This window comes from Pituophis catenifer, unplaced genomic scaffold, assembly GCF_029215685.1.
Source record: "Pituophis catenifer annectens isolate HBS135680 unplaced genomic scaffold, rPitCat1.0.hap2 SCAF_3, whole genome shotgun sequence".
Classification (NCBI taxonomy): Eukaryota; Metazoa; Chordata; class Lepidosauria; order Squamata; family Colubridae; genus Pituophis; species Pituophis catenifer.
The window spans coordinates 180,764,368-180,790,175 of NW_027256883.1; the positions used below are offsets into that span (position 1 = coordinate 180,764,368).

The following is a 25,808-nucleotide window of genomic DNA, read 5'->3' on the forward strand; positions in this document are numbered from 1 at the left end:
TCTCTAACGTTACCGTGAAAACGATATTACATACGCGAGCAGCCGCACCGATCCTAACCACGCGTTGCTTATGGAGCTGTTACAGTACTCGCCTCTGCTTCCCCGAAGGTCGCCTCCGCCAGGGGGCGAAAGAGCGGCAGCCGAAACAGCGGGGAGGCTTTAGAGCAGGGGGTCTCCAACCTTGGCAACTTTTAAGACTTGTGGACTTCAACTCCCAGAATTCCTCAGCCAGCAAAGCTGGCTGAGGAATTCTGGGAGTTGAAGTCCACAAGTCTTAAAGTTGCCAAGGTTGGAGACCCCCTGCTTTAGAGAAAGGGCCTGCTATGGGCGTCTCTTCCCACAACGACCCCAATGCTTTCGGCCCTCTGCGCCGTCGTGCCACGCGCTTTGCTGCCTGGAGCTCTCCCGCAGGATCGGGTGCGGAGGAAGAGAGCGAGGAGGCGGACCAGAGCCAACCGGCAGGCGACAGAGGCGCCCTGAGGGGACGATGCGGAGTCGGGAGCGCGAGTCGAACTTCATCCCGGAGGAGGTCCGGAGCGACATGGACGAACAGCTGCTTTTTGGCGCGGCGTCGCCAGAAGGAAGACCATGGAGGAGAACATCTGGTGGCGGATTTGGCGAGGACAAGAACCGCTGGCCCCCTCACTCCCGAGGGCAGCCGAAGGGCAGTTCTGTGGCGCGTATCCTCTGGACCACGTGACTGTGGGGCACCATTGGAAGTTGGGGCAGCTCCTCCGGGTGGGTATTTCCCACCAAAACTGAGCCTTGGATTGCTATGGGGAAGTGACGGGCCTTGCCTTTTTCCTGGGGGCTGTTTTGTGAGGACCACCCTCTGGTAGTCCTGACTTGCAGCTGTTCATTTAGTGACCGTTCAAAGTGACAAGGGCACTGAAAAAAGTGACTTATGACGGTTTTTCACAATTACGCTGTTGCAGCATCCCCACGGTCTTGCGATCAGAATTCAGACGACTTGGCAAGTGACTCAAATTTATGATGGTTGCAATGTCCTGAGGTCATGTGATCCCCTTTTGCGACCTTCTGACAAGTCAATGGAGAAGCCAGAAAGGTCATAAAATGGGGCAAAATCCACTTAGCAACGGTCTCACTTAGCAACAGTCTCACTTAGCAACGGTCTCACTTAGCAACGGTCTCACTTAGCAATGGAAATTTGGGGCTCAATTGTGGTCATAAGCAGTGGTGGGTTGCCTCCGGTTTGGACCAGTTTGCAAGAACTAGTAGTAAAACTGGCGGGAAGCCTGCCCATTGCCCCAGATGTCATCATCAGTGATCTGCGCACGTGCAGAAGCAAGGCGTTTGCTCGCGCATGTGCGCGATCCCATTGCGAACTGGTGGTAAAGGTAACTAGAACCCACCCCTGGTCGTAAGTCAAGGACTACCTGTACTGGGAGCACAAAATAGTTCATGACTTTCAATCACTCATGTCCCCACCCCCTTAGGCAATGGCCATTTAGCACAATGTCCTTTTTGCAACAGGAGTTAAACAGATGCCTCTGAGAAACATTTTAAATAGGCAGGGATGAAGTCCGTTGTCTTTCCCAACAACACTGAATCCTGGCAGGCATGGAAGGATAGATACCATGGCTTGAGGAGGAGCAAAACATGAAGAACGATTACAGGAACTGGGCATGGCTAGTCTAGTGAAGAGAAGGACCAGGGGAGACATGATAGCAGTCTTCCAATATTTGAGGGGCTGCCACAGAGAGGAAGGGGTCAAGCTATTTTCCAAGGCACCAGAAAACCAGACAAGGAATAATGGATGGAAACAGATCAAGGAGAGGTTCAACCTAGAAATAAGGAGAAACTTTCTGACAGTGAGAACAATCAGCCAATGGAACAGCTTGCCTTCAGAAGTTGTGGGAGCTTCATCACTGGAGGCTTTCAAGAAGAGATTGGACTGCCATTTGTCAGAAATGGTGTAGTAGGGTCTCCTGCTTGGGGGGGCGGGGTTGGACTAGACAACCTATAAGATCCCTTCCAACTCTGTTAAACTGCTAAAAAGAGGCATGTGTCCATTTCAGGGTTGTACTTAGGCTGTTTCTTGGGCAAAGATTCTGCAAACTCAGCTCCACAACTATAAGGCAGGAATAGAATAAAAGGGTGTAAGAATTGGAAGGATTCTGCGAATCACTTGAGGAAATCCATTGAGCCATCTCCCACTGGTAGTTATTCAGCATCCATCTGAAAACCTGTAGCAAGTGTGTTATCCAGTGTCAGGCAGTGGCCAGATAAATAGCTCTTTTGAAGATCCAGAGACAATGATCCCACTGGTAGGTAAGGAGAATTTCAAGTTTTATTACTTTACTGTAACAAATAGAAACATGAAAAGCAACTTACCAAACAAAATGCTCTCCTTTCAATTGCTGGGGGCCTGCTTGAAGCAATGAAGATACTCCAAGGAGTTTTTGCACAGGCCTGAGCACTCAATGCTATACACCAAAGGCCTTGGAAGTGTTTGCTATACCTCTGATTGCACCGGGACTTGTTTGTTTTGCTCTGTGACACTGTGGGAACTTGACTTCTTTTTCTGAAAATCTGCAAGACTTAGGTCTTGTTGAGGAATCTTCCTCTAGAGAAGGAAAATTGCCAAGAGTTGTTACTGAAAGTGAAGATGTGATTTTTGTTAGCAGATGACAATAATCTAGTGAAAATGATCTAAGACTGAAGTGATGGCAGATATGGCAAATGCCTATTCAAGGTTCCACCCAGTTATGAAAAGACTTGTGAAAAATAGCTTTTAAAAAAATCAAAAAGGTCCCTTCATGATATATTTCAAGAGGCTGATTTGGAGGAAAAAATATCCCGTTAACCAGGATGTAGGATATTTATGTCCAGTTATATAATGAGCATGAGATCTTTGAAAAACAACACTTGTGCAACTTAAAGCAATTTGCATTCCTTTTAGGAAATTACTATTTAACAGCTGAATAAAGTATTCATTGCATAGTTTCAGTGCACATTTCATCATTTGACGCTTCCCCTTGTAGTTGCCTATGTGTGTGATTCAATAAATCAGTTAAGAGTTTGAAAAAGAGGTCAGAGGATTATTATGATTGGTCACACTGTCAGCCAGATGTTTAAACTGGATTTGGCATTTTTATCAACCCATCGAATCCTTCCCAAGAATGTGGCAGAGTCAGATGTATGATGTTAAAAGTATCATTGCAGGATATAAGTTGTTCCAAGTAAAGCTACTTTTTGCAATTGACTGATGATTGATTTTGTCAATGTGGTGTTAAGTGGTGCTCCAGAAACTTTGAAATGTCACCTGAGGCACCTAGTATACTACAGGTAGTCCTCAACTTATGACCACAATTGAGCCCAAAATTTATGTTATTAAGTGAGAATTTTTTAAAGTGAGCTTTGCCCTATTTTACAACTTTTCTTGCCAGGTTTGTTAAATGGATCACTGCAGTTGTTAAATTAGTAACAAGGTTGTTAAGTGAATCTGCTTTCCCCATTGACTTTGCTTATCAGAAGACTCCAAAGCTGATCACATGCCCTCAGGACACTGCAGCCGTCATAAATATGAGTCAGTTACCAAGCATCTGAAGAATAAATCATGTGACCATAGGGATGCTACAACGGTTGTGTGAAAATTGGTCCTAGGTCACTTTTTTCAAGGATGTTGTAACTTTGAATGGTCACTAAATGAACTGTTGTAAGTTGAGGACTACCTGTATTGGTACTACCTTTATTTTGCCACAGTCATTTTACTTTTCTGTGCAAGTCTTTGTATTTTGTGATTTTCTCCAGGTTTTTTTTTACTTCTATTGCTCTCTCTTCTATTGGTTTCTGCTCTCTCAGGTACTATAACTTTCACTGTCCAGACTTTGTTGGGTTTTTAAAAATCAAAATTCTTAAATCTGGGTGTTATGTGGCAGATACCTGTCAGCTTGAATTCTAAAGTCCTAGAGTAGTGATGGCGGAGCACTTTGTGCGCACTTGTCAGGACCGCGACCAGGAAGAGGAGCTGCCCAGGGGGCATGCACGTGCCAGATAAGATACTTTCGGTTTTCCAGCAAGTCTTCCAGTTACTGCCGCACATGCACACACGCCGATCAGCTGCCCAGAGTGCATGCTCACGCCGGAAAACGGAAGACCAGCTCTTCCGGTTTCCGGCACTGCCGGATAGGCCAGCTGATCGTAACGTGCGCATGTGCGCTAGAAACCCAGAAAAGGAACAGGTGACGCTGCACGTGCCAGGCAACATAGCTCCATGTGCCACTTCGGGCACGAGTGCCATAGGTTCGCCATCACGGTCCTAGAGGACTTTAGCTTCTTCATTTTCTGTTACTTTGTCTATTTTGTGGTCCCACCAGTTCTTGCTTTCAGGCAAACAGTATTTCTTGCAGCTGTTCAGTGCCCCATTGTTTGTACTTTGTCATACTATTGTTTGTAGTCTGTCTGCTAACTAGGTGATCTACTGTTTCATTGGTTTCTTGCAGAGATGGCAATTGCTGTCTGTGGTTATTCTTATTAATTATCCTGTCTTTTTATATACTGCATATCTAAAAGTGGCAAACAATCCTGACTCCAATGCAATGGTCACTATAGGTTACATCAAGGAAGATGGCTTTGTTTCAGAAAGACCAGTCTAGTTAACTTCAAAGCCCATCATCTCTGGCCATTTGCAGTGTCAACTACAGATTATGGGAGTTGAAGTCTAATGCATTTGGAGAAAGCCAGGGTTTGGAAGGCTGTTCCAAAGTGAAAGAGAAAATAATATTTGGAAATTCTGCAAGTGAACAACTATTAAAACCTTGGACTGGGCCAAAACTTTTTCTGAATACCAACTTTGATCCAAACAGAAACCCATGTTTCTATGGCAACTAGACCATTGTTCAGTGTTTAAGACATACCAGATGGGATGATCTGGCATATAAATTAAGTAAGGAGAAATTTTAAATTTAAAAATCAGCAAAACATACTCATTTGAAACATTAAGGCTCTTTGTTCCTTTCCCTGTGGACACCCTCCTCAATGCATTGGAAGGAATGAAATGCTTTCTCTTTTCTGTATCAAATATTAACATTTTCCTTTATCAAGTTCTTAATTGTTGGCAAAAGAAAGTTTATTTCTCCTGTTAAGAAATTATTCTAGGACTACCTATCAGCTAACTATACAGCAGAAGTAGAAGAAAGACACACAAACACACATAGCAGTAACTTAATCAGTATTTACAACTTTAATTCACATTGTAACGAACATTTTGCAAAGCAAACGTTTGCCATTCTGGTTAGAATAAGAGACAGCGGTGCAACTGTTGCCGCAATTCAGCATGCCATTCCCACACAGTGGGAATGTGGTTTGAGCAAAAGGGCTGACTCAATTAACTCCTTCCTCCAAAATTTTCTTGCAGGACTCAGAAATGGTCAAACGCATGGAGAGGATGTCTACATTGTGTTGCTTCAGCATTGCTAAACACTTTGGTTTTGCAGAGCTCTGTGCAACATCAAAAGGCATATGCCCAATGCATGGCTTCTTCAACTGGGCTAACACGTTTTCCCAGTTACTGGTAGCCATGAAGTTAGTGGGCATCATAGCACATGGTGGCCTTTTCATTTTCTTGCACAGGAATTGTCTTTATACTCTGGTTGAAGCATCATGCATTTGTTTTGCTTCCTAGCCCTTCTCTGTGTGCTCCAAATAATTTAAATACAGCCTTTGCAATACTGGAAGGTACAAAGTTAATATCCCTTCAGCAGGTGGGGAGGAATAGGTGGGACTGTCCAACCTTATCACATTAAATCTTGCTGATGTTTGGAAAGAACAATGAGATGTAGTGGCAGATTGATAAATTGGGCCATGCAGCAAGAATGCAGCAGGAATGTGCAAAACTGTACTATTCTGCAACAGCTTCTAAACTACACCACAAATGACTTTCTGTTCTGGAAATCTCTGAGACTGCCCTAGAATGGCCAGACTGACCATAGTCAGGAAGAAAACAGAGAACTCCAGTATTCTCGGCAACATTCCAGTGGCAGAATATTAGATTTTGCACACAATAAGATGCAGATAGAGCCATAATAAACAAGGATTTTCAGGAGAAATAGGCTATACTGCATAAATAATAGGCACCCATTTCTTAATTAATTTCTTAATTTTCCATGCCTCAGGAGTACAATTAATTGATCAGAGGCAAATCTGAGAGTTTGGATTCAGGACAAGTAAAGGGGCTAGCTAATCTTAACTAATCTTTCTTAGTGAAAAGAAAGGAATCTAAACTGAGTTAGAATATTATGAAAGAACATGTATTTATGTATATGAAAGGGGTCTCACCATGGGAGAAAACATATAAGATTTGAAAGAAATTCTTACAGTTACTGTTGGGCAGTGATTAAAAACAAAAGGAGCAAGTATTCTAAATGATATTGTCCTGTCTTCACATTTGCATAAAAACAAAGTGAAAGATGCTGGCTGATGAGTTCTGGGATTTGAAAAAGAAACCATGAAGAATGCCCAGATTGGGGAAAGCTGTGTTAGCCAGGAATGCTGGAAACTCCAGATCAACCCATTTGGATGCTGCGGGGAAAGGACTTGTATAGAAATGGAACTAACCAGGAAAGAATGGACTAAGATTTCAATACTCCTCCAACTACCATATCTGTAGTTTAACTAAGGCATCTCCCTAATGGCATTGCAGAACCATTTTCAAGCCTGTTTAAATTCTGCCCCTGCTCATCTGAAATGCCAGTTCTTGGCAGGTTGTTTTTGTTCCTTGGGAAATGGGCAGTATGATTTCTTTACAGTGGGGCAACAGAGTTAACATGTGAAATCAACCTCTGCCATTAGAAAAAAAATAATCTGATTTAAATGCTTACTTTATCTTTTCAAATATCGAGATTTCATATTACTATGAGGGCAGTTTATACTGAAAGTTATAATATGATGGTGAAAGGTTAACTCTCATTAGAATGGTGTGGAATGCACAAGAGAAATTTCAATCCAATAGAGAAATCATTAAAAAAATCCCTTTGAAAATCAGAATTATGCTCAATTGAGAAGAATTACTTTTATCACCCTTTTTTTCCCTAGAAAAACATAGAAAATCTGTATTTTCACTTGTATATGAAATGCCCCCAGTTTGATCTCTATATCTTCAGATATTGGACTTCTTATCATTCTGTGCTGTGGAGCACCAAAAACAACGTGCCTTCTTCTCTTGTCTATTCCTCATCTCATCTTTAAAAGAGTCTATCTAGGCTCATCTGCTTTTCCTATGTATTAATTGCACTTACAGCTTTATTTGGGAATCTTTATGGGCTTTCAAACAGCTTCTCCTCCAGATTCTGATCAAGATCTACTTAGTGTAAGGATCTTTAGCAGCACCAAATATCTTCAGACTTTCAATATGTATATCCATCTTAGGCCTTAGGGCTTCCTTAAGACACAAAGCATCACCTGGAAGTTATGAAGAATGGAACTAAAATTGAGCTCCTGGCAGTTTAGGGAAAGAGAGTTTCACTTAGTCTTTGCAAAACCCTGGAGGCAATCTGCCTACCACTCCCTCTGAAAAGGTTGGTTTCAGAGAGGGGAAATCTGTCAAATTACACAAATGGTGCTTGCACCAGCTTTGTGCACTTGCATTTGTAATCATCAGCTACTTCCTGAACCACATAGGAAGTGAGGAGGACAAGGTGATTCTCTCAATATCTGGATTGAGTGGAGAAAAGAATTAAAAGTCACAATGCTTCCTACCATGCAGAATAACTAGTTTAGAAAAAACACTGGCAAATACTAACACAGGCTGGAGTTTCAGGACAGTAGGAGTCCCCCTACTTTTACAAGTTCTGTAAAAAGGGAGTTAGCAGGCCCATAGAGAAAGTCTTCTTTCAATTAGTCCTCCAAGATTCTTCTCAAGTGCTAGGCTGTGTTGGTTGCGGTGGGATGTATGGTGGGGGAGCTGCAGAAGAAAGAAACTGACCATTAGAATAAGCTTAGCAGCACCTTGCCAATCTTTGCTGGTCTTGAAAAAATAAAGCAAGGTTAGACTTTAGTACTTGGATAGGAAACTAGTAGGAAGGCTTAAGTCAGTAAATTGCCATACAAAAAGTTGAACTTGAAGCAGATTTTTACAGAAATGCCAAATGTGAAACTGGGTCTAATTCAAGGTTAGCTGTTCTCCATATATATGAGGATTATAAAGTTACCATATTTTGGCCTGCAAAAATCCAGATAACTGCTAGGTGATAGCAAAGGGAACTCTTTGTTGTCATCTAGTGATCATCACCTTTGCAGCCCTGATATAGAAGTCCTGTGGAAATGTCATATTTCGATATATTTTATTCTGTTACATTGCTACATTTCAGGTTACTGTAGTATTTAGGGGGAGAAGCCTCTTATTTTGCCTTGCTTTACTCATGGCCATTTGGGTTTTATAGGACAAACCTACCTCCATGTTTTTCTTTGTTCTTGTTCCTCTAACCTTAATTTTCCTTTCCTGATGTTTCATGTTATTTCAATACATCCTCAGTTTTAATCAATCTTTGTCCTACCAATTAAGAGATGCTGAAGAGATTAAATCTCTCACAAGAAACTCAATTAAAGCTCACCCTTGTCTAATCAGAAGCAAGCATTAATAGAATTTCTTCTATCTACACTTACCAAGATTTGTTCTGGGCCTATGACTCAATGAATATTGTGGATCATTTGTGTGTGACATTTTCTTAACAATGTCTCTGGAGAATTGCAGCTCTTATAATGCTTGAATGATATTTTGAGAGTTCATACCGAATATGTCTGCACAATACCTGCATAGGAAGTAAGTCCAGCTTATCATTACTTTATACTCTTTTCTTACCTGAAGGATTGTAGTATGGTGGCCCAGGTGGATATAGAGGATACTGTGCTGGAACTGTAGGTGGGTAGGGAAACACAGGGGCATATCCAGGATGAAATGCTGGCCCTGCTTTTGGATCCATGGGATAAGGGTCTGGCGGCTGATCAGGATAACCAGAAAGTGGAATCTCTTGACCTGGATTTGACAAACTTTTGTTAAGTGCATGGTCTGTGTTGATAATAAATCTGTGGAGCAATCTGGATTTGAAGGAGAAGAGGTGGCTTGGAGCATGCATGGACACTGGGCATCACATCTGTTGGAAGCCGCATCTTTTCCCAGCCTTATAACACAATTCCAGGAAAAGACATGTTTGATTTCAGGAGATACCAGTAGGTATAATCTCTTCTCTGGGGTGCATCACCTTTCCTCCTTTGAATCCAGGTCACCACAAACATTATTGATAATTCTCCTCCCAATTTTCTAGTTTGTAGTAGAGATATGTTGGATTGCAGCTGCAATCATTTCTCTGGCAGCCTGACTTTGGAAAAGATTCTCCCATCAGAATGTTCCTCTAAGCAGCATAAGACTAATTGAAGTATGGTCTTACATCTATGAGAGAGAAGATTTTGGTATAAAGCCCAATGTAGCTGGCAAAATCAAAAAAACAAGAATGACGTAGATTTCAATAAGATAATGCTACTTTGAAGTAAAATATGGAGCTCTGGAATTGTACTAGGAAATCCCCATTTTCCTTTGTAGCGAGAATTAATTAAAACAGATGTCTCCCCATCTTGAGTTGAGTTGCTATTTATGACTTTATCAGTCAACTGACTCCCCCTCCAGCATTCCCAGTTTCCTCCCAATCTCTCCCAGTAGGTCACAACAGAAGGGCATTTTCTACCTTGATAAGGAGTCTGCATGTGATGCCGTCGCTGGTACAAGTAGCAGCAGGAGCACAGGAAGCAGCAGACAATGGTGGCAACAATGGCCACAAAGAGAATCACAGCTGAAGCGATGCCAGCAATGGTCCTCGGACTGCAGAGCACAGACAAAGATAAATTATGTTCATGTTACAGAATCTGCTACTGAAACAGATACTAATGACTCCTCTACAAGACAGGGATGGATGAATTCTAAAAAATCCAGTCACTTCTACCGCCCACCTTCTACTGCCCACCATCTTTGGGTCCAGTTAAAAAAACAATGAAAAAAAACCTGTCAAATATAGCAAATATATTTTAAAAACACAGCAGATGACCAAGGAATCTCCTCCTGATTTATGTAATATTTTAAAAGAAATATGTAGTAGCAATAGCACTCAGATATTATTTGAAGAAGGCTTCTTCCTTTCTTGAGACCTTGGATGGATCGGGGTGTCATGCACTGTCAAATGGACAGTCCAGGAAATGATGCACAAAAGAACCAGTGTCTGGGCAGTGTCTGGGCTGATTGTGATCAAGGTGGACTTTTAAAGCAAAGATGGACTTTAACAAAGCTGCTTTAAGAAATGCACCATTTCCCCAGCCCTTTTGTGACCTGTTTGGGCCAATACAGGGATGGAAGAAGAGGAAAGATGAGAATCTTGTTGGTAGTATTTATTTGACCATGAATTCCTCAAACAATACCCCCCTTCAAAATTCACTTAGAGGAATTCCTAAACACATTTGTGCATTCCTACTGAAGATTAGATTTAATTAAGATACAAACAAATGGGTTTATCTTAAAAATAATTTTAAAAAACTATTTAAAATAGTTTTAAACTGTCCCACAGTTACAAATATAAGAATTTCCACTTTATGCTTCAGAAACCATTGAAGGAATAGATCAAATTATTTCAATATTTCAATGCTGTACTTACTATACTTAAATTCAATAGTTTTCAATACTCTTACTATCATCATTATGGTTGAAAATGAAAATAAAAATCACAACTTCATTCAAAAGGATATCAACAAGAGAGTTGGCCAATCTAAGTAGAAAATTCTTGATAGCAGAAGAAAAAATCTTGCTTCAGCATTTGAAAAAGGACGCTCTAATTAAACTTTAAAAAAAAATCTTTTCAGGATTATGGAGCTCTGTAAGGCCTGGTCTCATTTGGGAATGATATCCAATATCCACCATTTATTCTTGAACAAGACTTTTCTAGCTGTACTTTGGATCTAGTTATAGGAAATGTGTGAAGGTATATCAGGTATGTGTTAGAAACTCTTCCTACTCAGCATTCCTAAAAAGGCTTGAAAAGTTTAGGCAAGTAGATCTACGTATCAAAAATTATGTTAGAAGTTCTCTTAACAACACCCAATGACCTTTATATACATTTGTCTACAGTTTAATTGGTCTCATGTTGCTTTAAAAACAGTTAAAACATAGACGCCACATGATTACTTACTTGCCTTTGGAAGTTTTTGCTGTTCTCTGACAATGACAATTAGAGATTTCAACCTCTCCACCTTCAACTCTTATAAAGTGTGCAACTAGTGTCTCAGTTCTCAACTTAATCCATATAGCATATCGGTTCTGGCTTAGCAAGTTATGTGAACCAAGCTTCATGGCTTATAAATCATGGGTTCATAATCAAGGCTCAACTACCACGTGTGAGTCATGAAAACTTTGGGTGCTGACTCCATCATTCAGATTTAACTGCAAGGGAAATTGGATTTGATCAGGACAAGGAAGAAAGGAGAGCTCATTCCTTCCCCCATGGCCTTTCTTTCCAACCATAATTACCATTACTGCAGTGGCACAGTGATTAGAGTGCAGTACTGCAGGCTACTTCTGCTGACTGCCAGCTGCCTGCAATTTGGCAGTTCAAATCTCACCAGTTCAAGGTTGACTCATTCTTCCATCCTTCCAACGTGGGTAAAATGATGACCCAAATTGTTGGGGGCAATATGCTGACTCTAAACCGCTTAGAGAGGAATGTAAAGCACTGTGAAGCAGTATATAAGTCTAAGTGCTATTGCTATTACTACAGCTATTTAGGAAGTATTTTGACTTCAGAAAACTGGACACCCTCCTGAGAAAGGATGAAGCATGTCTTCCCCATTCCATTCTACTCTGATCAAACTGAGCCCCTAGTTACAGTATATCTCAGTCATAAGAACAAGTATATCTATCTATCTGAGGGGTTGCTTATATCCCTCTGCTCTGTTTCTTTTGGCACTTAAGAGGTAACTCAAGTCTTCAATCACAATTTTGATGCTTTCAACCACCTCCTGTGGCTATTACATATTTTTACCCAAAGGCCATGCAGTGCTTCTGCTGCCGTTCAGTGAGAAGGTTCCTGATATCAAAACAGCAGAAGCGATGGTAGCAGTCACCACAGCAGAAAGAAGGGAAGTTGCAGTCTATGCCACGGTGCCAGGAGCCATTTCTGTCTATGTACCACTTGCAGTCTTCATCAGCTGAGACTGAGACTGAAAGGAGAAAGAAGACACTCCCTTTATCAATTCCAAAGAAAATAGAAAGCAGTGAGAAATCCTCTAAGACACAGGTGTCAAACTCAATTTCATGGAAGGCCACATCAGGGTTGTGTTTGACCTCGGGGGACTGGGATGGGTCTGGCAGGGTGGGCATGGCCAGCTTGATGTCACTCCTGTCGGGGGCACCTGCGGTGTCCCGAGCGCTCTGCCAGTGAAAACAGGCTCCCGAGCTCAGTTTTTGACTGCCACGGGCCCTCCTGAGCCTAGTTTTCACTGGCAGAGGGTTGCAGGACGCCACGGCAGCCGAAAACAGAGCTTGGGAGCCTGTTTTTGTTGGCAGAAGCACCGTGGGCTGGTCCTTTGCTGTTTCCAGGGCGGCCCCGCGGGCCAGATCTAAGTACCCCGTGGGCTGAATCCAGCCCCCTGGCCTTGAGTTTGACACCCCTGCTCTAAGAACATTGTACAGGGAACACCCTGAAATTTCCTACACATCAGCCTCTAGGAATACCTCAGGGACCCATAGTCAAAGGCCTTCCAGAATTTTGCAAGCTATCATTACATGGTCTTTCACAATAGCAGGGGCATCCCAAAATTTAAAATTAAATTTGAAAAATGTTTGTGAGATCATTAGATCTTACAAAATCATGTAAGATGTTCTCTGATATTAGGTAAGAATGCCAAAATCTCCTTAACTTGTAAGATTTTGGTTTTCTTGAAATCTCACACAATTTGCGTACTGAACTGTAAGTTTTTCCAATTTTTTTTTAAAATATTCAATTAATTTAATTTAATTACACTATTTATGACTTTCTCACAAGTTATACCATTCACAATCCCACATTGCTGCCACTGGCTATAAACATCATTCTATCTTTTTCTTTTTAAATATAAAAGCAATAATGTAGAAAGCAACATAATGAAAATGGTTATTTTCTTTGGAAGTTGTAAGACTCTAAGACTTAATATTTTTCAGATCTTTTTAAAAATAAAAAAAGTTTAGTAGGAAGCTGCTATGTAACAAAGTAAAGTGCCAGCTTCTACAAATATTAGAATGACTCAGAATAACAGAAATTATAACATATATTTATATAATTTAAATATACTAGAAGGACATACAGATAGTCCTCAACTTATGACCACAATTGAGCCCAAAATTTCTGTTGTTAAGTGAGACATTTGTTAAGTGAATTTTGCCCCATTTTAGAACTTAACTTGCCACAGTTGTTAAGTGAATCATTGCAGTTGATGTTAGTAACCCAGTTGTTAAGTGAATCTGGCTTCCTCATTGACTTTGCTTGCAAGAAGATTGCAAAAGGTGATCACATAACCTTTTAGACACAGCAACAGCCATGAATAAGAACCAGTTGTCAAGTATTTGAATTTGATCACATAATTATGGGGATGCTGCAAAGGTTGTAACTGAAAAACAGTCATAAGTTGTATTTTTCAGTGCTGTCGTAACTTTGAACTGTCACTAAATGAACAGTTGTAAGTGGAGGGTTACCTATAGTTCATTATTTTCTGGGAATTTGCCTTCTACAAAACAAAAGGAAATTAAAAGCTAGTATAAGAGACAATATCTTCTGGGGGCTGATCCACATCATTTTGTCTTCAAGGAAAAGGGTTATTGGCAGGGGTGAAATGCTCCCGGTTCAGACCGGATCGCCTGATCCAGTAGCGATGGAGGCGGGTGGTTCAGAGAACCGGTAGCAAAAATCCCTGCCCACCCCATTGCCCAGCTGAGCCGCGCAATCATCAGAGGCTTTTTTTTTATTTTTAAAAGCATTTTTTCTACAATCTCTTTGGCCGAAAAAATGCTTTTAAAAGTAAAAAAAAAAAAAAAAAGCCTCTGATGATCATGCGGCTCAGCTGGGATCATCAGAGGCTTTAAAAAGAAAAAGAAAGCCTCTGCCGATCAGGCAAATCAGCTGGGATCGTCAGAGGCTTTAAAAAAAAAAGCCAAAGAGGTTGTAGAAAAAATGGTTTTAAAAGTTAAAAAAAAAAAGTTCGCCATGCCCACTCAGTCATATTACCCCCCTACCAAGCCATGCCCACAGAACCGGTAGTAACAAATTTTACATTTCACCACTGGTTATTGGCCATGATCATCACAGCAACTATGTTCTATAAAAATTAAAGTATAAACAGAAACAGAAACACTGCTTAAATTTGTAGATTATTGTCCCAATGCATTGTTTCTTTTAATAAAATTAAAACAGATTGTGAACTACATGCAACATATGGCATATTCAAATATAAGATACATGTTCTTGATCATTGTTGTAACAGGTAAGTGAATATGTAAATTGTCAACGTTATCTAAAGTTGTAGTATTTGTTACTTTAAAAAAACTTTACAGACAAAATGAATTACATGAAACCTTGTATCATTAAAATAAAGAGGGATACATACTCAGCTTCCTGTATTTCTTAGAAATACTGTCAATAAAAAATATACATATGTTGATCATGTTATGTCAAATTTAGCCAAGCAGAGGAAGAAACTCTTGTACTCTCTGGCATGCTTAGGTTTGGTCACGGCTATGGTTTTTTATTACCACCCAGAATATCAAATGAGTTCATTCCTATGATTCAATCCTCTTCATTTAAACATGTGACCTCCACATATAGAACATGACCAGCTGTCTTCAGATGACTGGAAGTGCTTACCCTGCGCTCTAAACATTGCAACCATTTTACTAATTACAGTTACATTATGCCTCTTTTCCAAAAGTTCAAAGGATGTATACAATTCTGACCCTTCTCCCATGTCTTTGACAAGAGAGTGAGACCCACTACTTTATTATGCTTGTCATATTTTATTTGTTATTGATAAAATTATAGTATCTTTCATTGTTGTGAGCTGCCCAGAGTTATTGAGGGTTGGGTAGCATAGAAGATTAATATGTTATTATTGCTATGGTTGCCCACACAGTCAGCCAGCTGTTTAGACTGGATTTGGCATTTTCACCCTTCCCAAGAATCTGGGACAGGTAGACGTTATTAATTGATGATTTTAAAGTTATTGAAAAATGTACTGTACTTTTTACACTATAAGATGCTCCTAGCTTTTGGGGAGGAAAACAAGAAATAAAAAAATCTGCCTCTGCCTCCCAGCATCCATTGGTATTCATCTGGCTAGCGTCCTTGCAGCATACAGCAAACAGCCTGGTCAGGTTCAGCATGTTATCGCAGCCCGATTTAGCACGAGCAGCTGACTGGCGGTTGGATCGGCCTCCCAGAATACCACCAATCAGCTATTCCAGGCTGCTGGGACCTCTGCTGCCTATCGCCGCCTCCATGCATCCCATTTTTGGCCTCTGCACATCCCATTTTTGGCCTCCCCTGTTTTCGGCCTCCATGCATCCCGTTTTCAGCCCGTTCCAGGTGGCGGGGATTGCTACCGCCTATCGCTGGTGATTGCTAGTGGCGGGGATTGCTGGTGGCAGCAGCAATTGGCAGCAATAGGTGGTGGTGGCAGCGGCAGCGATCCCTGCTACCTGGAACGGGCCAAAAATGAGATGCATGGAGGCCGAAAATGGGGCGTGCAGAGGCTGAAAATGGGGCGTGCGGAGGCCAAAAATGGCCAAAGGGTGGGGGGTGGGAGATGGGTGGGGCTTTGGCAACATTCGCTCTATAAGACGCACAGACATTTCCACCCACTTTTGGGGGGGAAGTTCATCTTATGGACCAAAAAATACTAAGTTGTTTCAAGTAAAGCTGCTTTTGCCACAGTCATTCTACTTTTATTTGCAGATTCTTATATTTTGTGATTTCTCACAGTCTTTCTCTTCTGTTTTGCTGTCCACTATACGGACCTTTTTGGGTTTTTTTTAACAATCACAATTGTTAAATCTGGTATGTTATGTGGCAGATGTCTGTCTGCTTGAGGACTTTAGCTTCTTCATTTTCTATTACTTAGTCTACTTTGTTGTCCCACCAGTTCTTGCTTGAAGGCAAATGGTATTTCTTGCACCAATATCCCAATGCACCACTGATTTGTCATGCTGTGGTTTGTAGTCAGTCTTTGTGATCTTCTTGCAGCCACTAACAGGTAGTCCACTGTTTCTTCAGCATCTTTGCAGAGGCAGCATTTGTTGTCTGTTGCTTTCTTCTCAATGCTGGCTTTACATGCATTTGGCTTGGTCTTGTGTGGACAGAATTTGCCCGTCTGTCTCTTTCTTCAAGTTTCCTGCTCTTAATCATTGCCAGGTCTGCCTTGTTATCTGCTTTGCCTGCTATTTTTTAAAAAAATATTGGTCATATAATATTTTGCCTTTCCTTATCTCTTTTCTGTTCTTCATTGGGTAGGCCAGTTTGGTCTCTCCACTACTCAGTAAGCCTTCACTGGATCCCAACTTCAGTGCATCCTCTTCAGTGTCCTTCATATATTGTCCCAATGTCCCTTTCTCTTATTCAACTGCCTGGTATTATTTATCATTTGTCCCAAATTTGCTGTCCAGACAACCCCATTAAGTAAATAGATTTGTTGCAAGAGAGTATCATAATCAAGTGGATATTTTAATTTGGATATTCCAAATCTGAGACAATACAGTACTTTAACCCATTATATAATATGCTGTATTTTAGTACAATGATTCTAAACTCCTTGCACAGGATTCGTAATCTTAAAACCAATTTCCTCACATATGAAGATATTTCTTTTATACGGTAAGATAACTACTCACTACTATACACCACTTATTAAAAATAAGAATACTTCTATTCTTTGCTTGTTTATATGAAACAAAATTCAATCATAAATCTATGATGACTCATGTGAACAGTATTATGAACATAGTGTCTTTTTTCAAATATGCACATTCGGTGCTACCTCCCACCACACCCCTTCCTCTAATCCAGAGGTCTTGTCAGCTTTAAGACTTGTGGACTTTGCTGCTGGAGAATTCTGGGAGTTGAAGTCCACAAGTCTTAAAGCTACCAAGTTTGAAGACCTCTGCTCTAATCCATGTAAGGTTCTTGATTATTAACTGGATTAACGGGAATATACAGAAGAATTCTGCAAACTGGATCTGTTGGAATGAATCATGTTTATGAAAAGACTGGTATTCAGAAGTGAGACTCAGGAAACACAAAATTTCCCCATTCAGTCACTGAACAAGGACAAGCAGGACTCATGTTTCGTTTTCTGTCTTATATTACCTTTCCCTTCTTTGATTCTCTGTTTCTGTAAGAGAAACAGTTGCATTTCTCTTTTTCTGTAGAGAAAAGCTGCAGCCTTCTTTTTTCCCTGGCACCGGATGACTATAAGAAACAATTAACAAACAAGTCCTTTAACGTGGTCTTATTAGTGTTTTTGTCATTTTAAAAGATGGAAGAAGGCAGCTGGAATTCCCCTCCACTGACACAATGAAGAGATGAAACGGCAAGGCAACGTAAACCGAATCTCCTGAAATGTCAACTATCTGGGAGCAGAAAGATGTTAATGCATATTCATCAGGATTATATTTGTATTTTCTGATTTTTCTTCAGTTTTTTTCTCTCCCACTGTGCTGTCTATCCAGACTTCTTCATCTTTTTTATCAATTGTTAAGCCCACGGTGCTATATGGCAAGTGCTTGTCTTTCAGCCACCATAACACGTACATCCATATCCATTTAAACCTTAGATGATGAACTCATGAAACATAATTGGTTTTTCTTAAATTATTTATTGTTGAATTTAATTACTTTTTTATATTTTATTCAAGGATATTGCCAAGCATGGGAAAGGCTTTCCCATAACAAAGTTTGAATAATTAAAATTTCTGGCCTTCAATGCAGTAAAAGCAACTGCCCCTTATTGTATGTAGAACTGGGAAAAACTTTTCTTCCTCATCAATTATTCTGGAGGAAAATGGGCATTTGCAAGAGGTCTGGATTCCTGACTGAGTTATATCCTCCCTCTTTGTGATGGGAAAGGGTTATCTCTAGTCCAGTTTTCTTAACTTCCCTTTTTCATTTCAAATCTTCAGAGATGTATTCACCCTCAATAAACAGTTTGACAAATGTGCAATCTTTGGCAAGTAAAATTATTTTGAGCCAGCATGCCCAACATTGTTAAGATGTTAAAACTTGATTATAGAGACCCAGATTCTTCAAATAATCATGGAGCTCAACAGGGGATCTTGAGCCAATGAAACAAACTCAGACAAACATAACACACAGGATTCTTTCCAAAAACCTTAAACTCTCAAAAAAGGCAAGTTATAAACATAATAGTATGTTAAGAAATGCAACAATAATAAATAAAATGTCCAGGACTTTTTCTAGCATGACCAAAGCCTATATCTGCTAGAAATCATGAGAAAATTAAAGTCATTTAGAATGCATGAAGCTAGGAAAGGTTGGGCTAAATAGTTCAATTATTGCTTTGACTACAGGAGTCAAAGTACTGTTAAGTACTATTTGTAGACTCACAATAAGATTAGATCCCACTTCTCTAAGTTTGTAACCCTCAACTCTTATGATCCCTAGCCAGAACATCCATTAGCTATTGTATTAGTTGGACACACTATCTGGGAATTAAAATTGAATTATACAAGACACAGTGATGAAACATTGCATATCCTGTTCTTCTCAACAATTTTTCAGCATATAAAGCCACTATCAAGAGGCCAAGAAACTAGCTACCAATAAAATATCATTAACATAGCTTGCAGATATAGCAATCCCATCACAAGCAGGGCCTCATTGGAGAAACACCCTCAGGTTGTGTGAAAGAATGCAGAGAGTCTTAATCAGCTGCAGGTGTCAGCACCATGGACAGCACCACACAAATGAATGACCAGGTTCCAGATACAAGCAGGTTTCATTTGTCCCAATAATGAGTCCAAAAACGAACAAGGGATATTGAGAACTGCTGTACATCCAACTGCTGGACAATGGGATACGAAATACTTTCAAACTGAATAAATTGTTTTAGGCATTAAAAATAAAGCCAGCTAGATCCTTTCATCAAGTAATTACTGAGTCAGTGGGACTTCAGTCATCAGCCATAATTTCTATTTCATTCTACAATCCATTCCTTCCTATCTAATTTTAGCTTCTCAGTGGATATCTTAATTTTTTTCCTCCTTGTTATTGGAATGTCCTGATCTTCAAGTATTTTGGAACTTCCTTTCCTTCAAAGATCCACAGCAAATTCTTATTTATCCCAGATTCAAAGAATCCAAAGTTCCACTATGGTATTCACCTTGGAACTGCCTTGAATGTGTCTTCTCAATTAACGCTAGCAATCTTGGGCCAACAGCTCCATCCCTCCATCCCCCATGGTAAAAACAGAATTAATATTTTCTAACTTTCTGTGAAGCTGACAAGAAGCACTTTGGCTCTAGCAATGGAAACCTCATTTAATGATTAGAAGTCTGTCCTTTCGGATGCTGTTCTACAGCCAAAAAGGATATTACAGTTTTTTTTAATATGTCAAGATTTCATTTTAATTGTATTTATTTTTATTATGATTACAAATGGTGTAAAATAAAACAAGACCCAAGCAAGTAGCACTTTACTGCACAAAGATCAGTGTAATTCCCAATATCAAAATATTTAAAAAGAAAAGGGTTCTAAACACATTTTGTACACAAAAGTTCAAATTTAAAAAACCCTATCCTCAAAGGAACCATTGGAGGGGAAAATTCCAAAGAAAAGACAAAACTCTTCTGCATTGTTTAGGGTTACGAACACCAGCTAAAACCAAACCTTGAAATTTCTCTCTCCCACCCAGCAAATTACTCCGTATGTCACACAAGAGTGTGTATCTTTGGCTGTCAGAAGCAACATTCCCCTCCACGAAGGCTTATTTATAACTTATTATAAAGCAGCTTTATAACTTTATTATATAACTTATAATATTAAATGATTCCCCACATGAACTCACACATATAAACAACTTTCACTTAACAAACAACTTCTACTTAGTATGCACACATGCATGCCCTTTCAGTAAGAGGAGAAACTGGATGAATATTAAGTGAGAGAAAGGTAACTACATGGAGATGCAAACTGGATGTGTGTGAGGCACATGAACAAGATAGCTGGACTAAGAAGAAAAGCAAGGAGAAAGAAGGGTATTGCACAAAACTTCTTCTACACAGTATCAATATTCAGCTTAGTATTGAAGCTTTGTAAGATGAAGGGTGTGGACCTCTTTTTGGACCTCTTGCTTATGTATTGTTTTAAACAGCTTCTTCTACTCATTAGGGAAGGTAAAATGATACCACAATTCAGAGGTAGTTATTTGGGAGGAAAAAATATTCATCATCTAATAAAATGTTATTAGAGCTAACAGAAGTACAATATCTGTTATAAACAAATGGGAAAAATCTATTATGGTGGTTTAACTGAGACTTGGATGGAAGTCAGCTGGGGTTTTTAAAAGATTTTTTTTTTGTCTAAAGTACCTTTTAAAAACCTTTCTACAGTTGAAAATGTTAGCCTGAATCTACATCATAATCAAAATTGTCTGAAACAAATTCCTCAGGAGCCAGAATTTTTAACCACAGTATGTTGCAATACCTAGATTTCCACATAATACCTTAAGTCATAAGCCGCCAGAATGGTCAGAATTCGCAAATCAGGTAAAAACAAAGAAACTATGGGATCACTAGACACATTGCATAAAAGTCAATTATACTAGAAAAAGTTGCCAGAACTTTTTTTTTTAATCTGAATTATCCTTATATCTTGAATAATGAAGTATTCTTCTCACAACACAATTTTTCTCTTATGATAAGAAAAAAAAAAAAGCCTTTGTCTGTTGTAACTGTAAACCAACAAGAAATCTGTTTTCAGTAATTTATTCAACTTCAGCCACAGTAGCGTAATTAGCAAAATTAGGGGATAACTGGTTTATATTAAATGTTCTCAAGTAGGTATGGAGCAATACTCTGAGAACAGACCACACGCCACCAATACTTGAGAACACATTTCTCATCATGAAATGTGTTTCATGAAGTTTTATGCACAATTTCTTTTTTTTTTCTTTTTTCTTTTTTTTGCAGGATATATGATATACTAGGATTAGGACATGGTCCGTCTCTCTTCATTCTGGCTGAGGATGAAAGAAATTGCAGTCCTCCACTTGAATACACTAGATCAGGGGTGTCAAACTCGTGTCATCATGGCAGCGTCACATGACATTTTGGGACTTTTTTCCCCTTCGCTAAACCGGGCGGGGGTGGGGCTAGCACTTGATCCATCTGGCCCATGGGCCATGAGTTTGACACCCCTGCACTAGATTGAGAAAAGTGCCTTAGAAACTAGTGAGTTGGTCTTCCTGAAAACAAACCATCCTGTTATGTTCATGAACATAAGGATGATCAACATACTCAGTTTATAAATGATTAGAATTACTAGCATTTCACTTCATGGTCTTTCACAGAACAACTTAGTCTGATTTCTTTTAGATATTTTATGCAGATCTACAAATCCATATTTTTGAAAGCATTAACTTGGAGACTATTCTATGGTATATCCCTGATTTGTTAACTTTTCATAAATGTTGGTAGATTATAATTTCAAAGGCACATGTCTTTTCCGAACACTCGGAATCCCATAGTGCAAAAGTTGTACATTGAGAAAATAATACTGTTAACACTAATATCAGCAAAAAGACCACTGGTACAATTGTTGTATCAGAGCAACTTTATATCTGGTTAGGTAACTCCGCTTTTCCAGGGATCAGCAATGCAGTATTGGGAGTAGCAGACAGCAACATGTTCAGTCACTAAACATTAAGTCACCGCAAGCTCTTCAGTCCAGACACAATTTCACCTTTCTACAAATAGCTTCTTTATTTTTAAATCTCATATAATTCAGGTTATTTAACTCCCACAGGTTGCTATAATTATCGGGTTAGCATCCTTCTTTAACCACAGACAAAAATAATTCTCATGGAATCATCATCCATAAACATTTCAGGAAAAAGAAATAGACCCAACTATGATTAGATGCAGGCATTTCTGTTTGTAAGTCTTTCCAAGAGCCTGCATTGCTCAAAGGAGTGGGGCCAACTGTCACAAAGTTCTGGTGTGTAATTGTCAAGTGCTGTTTCTCCCCATCCCAAAGTCCATGGTGTGGACACTTTTGCACAGCTCCTGTGTATGTTCAATGGAATACACTCCAAAGTTTCCCCTTATTTGTATGACCTTTATTTTTATTAATGATTATTTTTCTGGTCCTCCAGTTTCCATTTGGGGTGATATTCCAATTGAGGGTTTCAATCCAAAGGACACAGACAGCTACCCCTTCTGGCTCTCTTATCCTCTACAGAAAAAAATACAGACCAGCTCAAGAGAGATCAATGTAGCTTTAGATGAAACATCAATGGGACATCAAGGCAGCAAAATAACACAGCATGTCCCACTCTTGAATCACAGATATAGAGAAGGATGAATCATGAGGGGTTTTTTTTTCCCCTCTTCTAATTCTTCTAGCTGTGATGGGGCATTTCACACATGCTCAGGAGCGCCCTTGTTCCTTTACTTTCAAGAGGGAATACAAAAATACTTTCCAAAGCAGAAAGCAGGTTCAACCAAAAAAAGCCCAGAGAAGCACCATCACTCACCCCCACCCTCCCCTAACCAGGCGCAGACCCGGCGTTTGCTTCACGCAGCGGGCCTGCGCCTCACTCCTATTCCCCTCCTGCCGAGAGCCTAGCGTCGGACCCACGCCGGGGGGGGCTCCCCCCGGCCTTACCCAGGGTTGCAGCGACCAGGCTGCAAAGCACCGTCCACGCCAGGGCCCAGCTCCCCATCGCCGTCCTTCTGAAAGGCTTCCAGATGCCCGGCCGACGCTGCGGGAAGGGGCGGGCGCGGAGAAACCGGATCCGAGGGGGGGGGACGCCTCCTCTTTTCCCAAGATGGGAAGCGCGAACCGCGGTGGGAGGCTAGACCGAGCTGTTTTCTTGCGTGCCGGGCCGGGCTGTCGGAGCTGAGGGGCCTGTTACGGGATTAGCGAAGACCGTAATTTTCGTCGCAAACCGGTTTAGTCGGCAGGCGGGGGGCGGGGGCGGGAATGAACTATGGGTATTTGTGTTCTCCGAGAGTCTCAAACTGATGCATGGCGTGGGGAGGGGGTGGAATGAAGGGAAAAGCAAGGCAACAGTTCCTCACTATACAATTTGAGGGAAGTGTCTTTAACTCTTCGTTTCTCTGCCTTCCAAGTTCTCTGCACAATTTTTTGTCACAATTAAAAACTAAAGGATCATAACAAAAACTTAATGGTATGCAAGAGGGACGGGGACACTAAATGGCATTAACTCATAATAGGAACGTGGCAAGAAGTAACAGCTATTTTGAAAACCGATTTTAAATGGGAAAACATAAAAATGTTTCAAACTTTCAACAACTGCAAAATGTGTCTTAAGGACCCCCTTCAAGGAAAGCTCCAGGGACAGAATTTGACAGCTCAGCCATCACAATCTTGGGTTTGCACAGTAAAGTGTCTCTACTTTTTCTAGTTGTTTGCTCCGTTCAGGGTTGCCTTAAAATCATTATTGGAGCCAAATCTTTCTTAATCAAGATCTCCATGTTCCTTAAAAGCTGGTGCCTGTGAATGAAGGACATTTGAACCCCTAAATAATCATTGAAAAACCATGAAATTTACACTCTTATCACTAGAAAAACTCTTATTTTATCATAATTGCATCCAGACCAAAGCTTCCTTTTTATACAAGTCAGTGAACATAAGGTGGGATTTTTTCCCCCTGAAAGTCTGGAGCACAAGGCTGCTTCAAAATCCTTTGATGCTTCGGGTGGAGCCGTCAGTGATGCTCAGCCAGGTCAAAGTGCAAAATTAAGCCAAGCAGCCAAGTATCCAGAGCATGTGTTCATCATCCACAATTGTTCGGGCATGTCTCCATATGCCTTATTTTCTGACTTGTAATCCCACTTCATTGTTGCAGGTTTTTAATTGCACTATAATTGCATATCTTCTCTCCTGCCATTGTGGATGCCAGTGTGTTCCTAAGCCACTAGTACCTGTTTTGCCCTCTCCCTGAATCATCGCTCTTTCCAACCCTTAGCATGAACACAGATTTCACTTTTTAGCTTTTGATTCCCCCACCCCCGCTCCATTAGCTTTTCCTCTCCCTCTCTGGGCATCTTTTGTTTTGTGACTCTTTTGCACTTCCTCTGTTCCCCAAATCTCACTTTTGCTGTTCCAAGTTTAAGAAGATATGATTTCTGAGGCACCAAAAAGGGTTTTGCTTTATGGTTCTTCCCTCCCCTCCATTTCTTGCATGTTGGCCCACATGTCTGAAACACTTTGTTTTATGGACTTTGGCCCTCTTTTCTTTTTATCTTTTATTCTATTTCGTCTTTAAAATATACCAAACCCATGTGATTATTAAGATGTGAAGAGAGGCACATGGCAGAGACCTGCTTTGATGACATGTGGGAGACAACCTGTGTTGCTGTCAGACTGTGGAATATCTCCCTGGGTTGTGGATGACCTGCACTTTCTCTCCATTTACAGAATCATTAAAGACATCTCTTTCACCAGGTTTTTAAGAGTTAAGATTGTTTTCAATGCTTCTTGTTATTACTGGATGAGATAGTGAATAGTGCGCTCAGGACTGTAGATGTTATAGTTTAAATTTCAAAACTGTTACTTGGATTTTTGAGATCACATTGTATCATATTCCTGTATTTTATAAATGAGTACTATGTGTTGAAGTATGGTCCAGAAAATAAATGCTACAATGTCTTTGTACTGTACTTACAAAGTATAGTACCTTGGGATGGTAAAGCAAAATCTGGGGTTATATATATATTCCATAGATGTCTCAGCTATGACTGAAGCACTGTGTCACCATACAGAAGCAAAGTTTTTGATTAGGGCATCACTAAGAACACCAGTAGCCAAAGGTGAAGAGATACATGATATGAGATGATTTATAATTCATGTCAGGTGGAAAAATATCAGTTCCTTCTTCGCAGAATGAAAGAATTTGATTTTGGGAGAGCTAAAAGCAAACAGTCTTGATCTTGGAGCATCGCATCCAAAAAACGTTTGAAAAGAATACCTAATGCACCAAAGCTTATGCTATTTATCTGTAAAGTTCAGCTCATTAATGTTGCTTGAAAAAGACTGGTTTAATATCTGGTGCTTGTGTCAATGGAATGGGACAATTCAACACTGCTAGCTTGATGCAGCCAGCTGGGAGCAGCCTTCTCACCACTGCCAAGTCCCCTCTGCCAACTTGCTGCCACCACCTCTTTGCAGGACATCTCAACACTGGAAATTTGCTGTGTGTGCTGGATGGAAAGCCGGGTGGGCAGGCGAGTGAGTGAATGTCAGGGGGGCGGCGATGAGCAGAGAGTGGAGTTGGAGGCAACTGCACAGAGGCAAAGGCAGGAGGGTTGGGGTGTCACCGCTCTGCAACCTCACCGCTCTGCAACTTTTCTTTTAAAGGCCAAATTTCTTAATGTTTGAGGGTATCTTGCTCTGAAAATAAGGGCAGCTTTGGGAAGCAGTGAGGTGGGATGTCAGTTTTTTTACAGACTAAAAAGGTTTCCTTTGAGTTGCATTCAAATCCTTGCCCATCAAGCAGATTGCAAAGTTTGCAGCCGCATTCAGCTGTGGT

General features: G+C 40.4%; 1 protein-coding gene across 1 annotated transcript; it reads right to left on the reverse strand.

The window, feature by feature from the left end:
- Window positions 1-5,202: 5,202 nt before the first annotated feature.
- On the reverse strand, window positions 5,203-23,006 carry SHISA4 (shisa family member 4). Its single transcript, XM_070939911.1, has 5 exons — window positions 22,919-23,006; window positions 12,039-12,216; window positions 9,702-9,835; window positions 8,822-8,995; window positions 5,203-7,924 (listed from the first exon to the last, which is right to left on the reverse strand). The coding sequence occupies exons 1-5, from the start codon at window positions 22,974-22,976 to the stop codon at window positions 7,878-7,880; spliced, it is 591 nt and encodes a 196-aa protein (XP_070796012.1). The 5' UTR covers window positions 22,977-23,006; the 3' UTR covers window positions 5,203-7,877.
- Window positions 23,007-25,808: the final 2,802 nt, after the last annotated feature.

Coding starts and splice junctions, on each gene's coding strand:
- SHISA4 (XM_070939911.1), bottom strand. CDS start 22,976: ATGGGGAGCTGGGCCCTGGCGTGGACGGTGCTTTGCAGCCTGGTCGCT. Junction 9,836..12,038: donor AAGCACTGCATGGCCTTTGG/GTAAAAATATGT, acceptor TGTGCTCTGCAG/TCCGAGGACCATTGCTGGCA. Junction 7,925..8,821: donor ACCATACTACAATCCTTCAG/GTAAGAAAAGAG, acceptor TTTCTTCTGCAG/CTCCCCCACCATACATCCCA.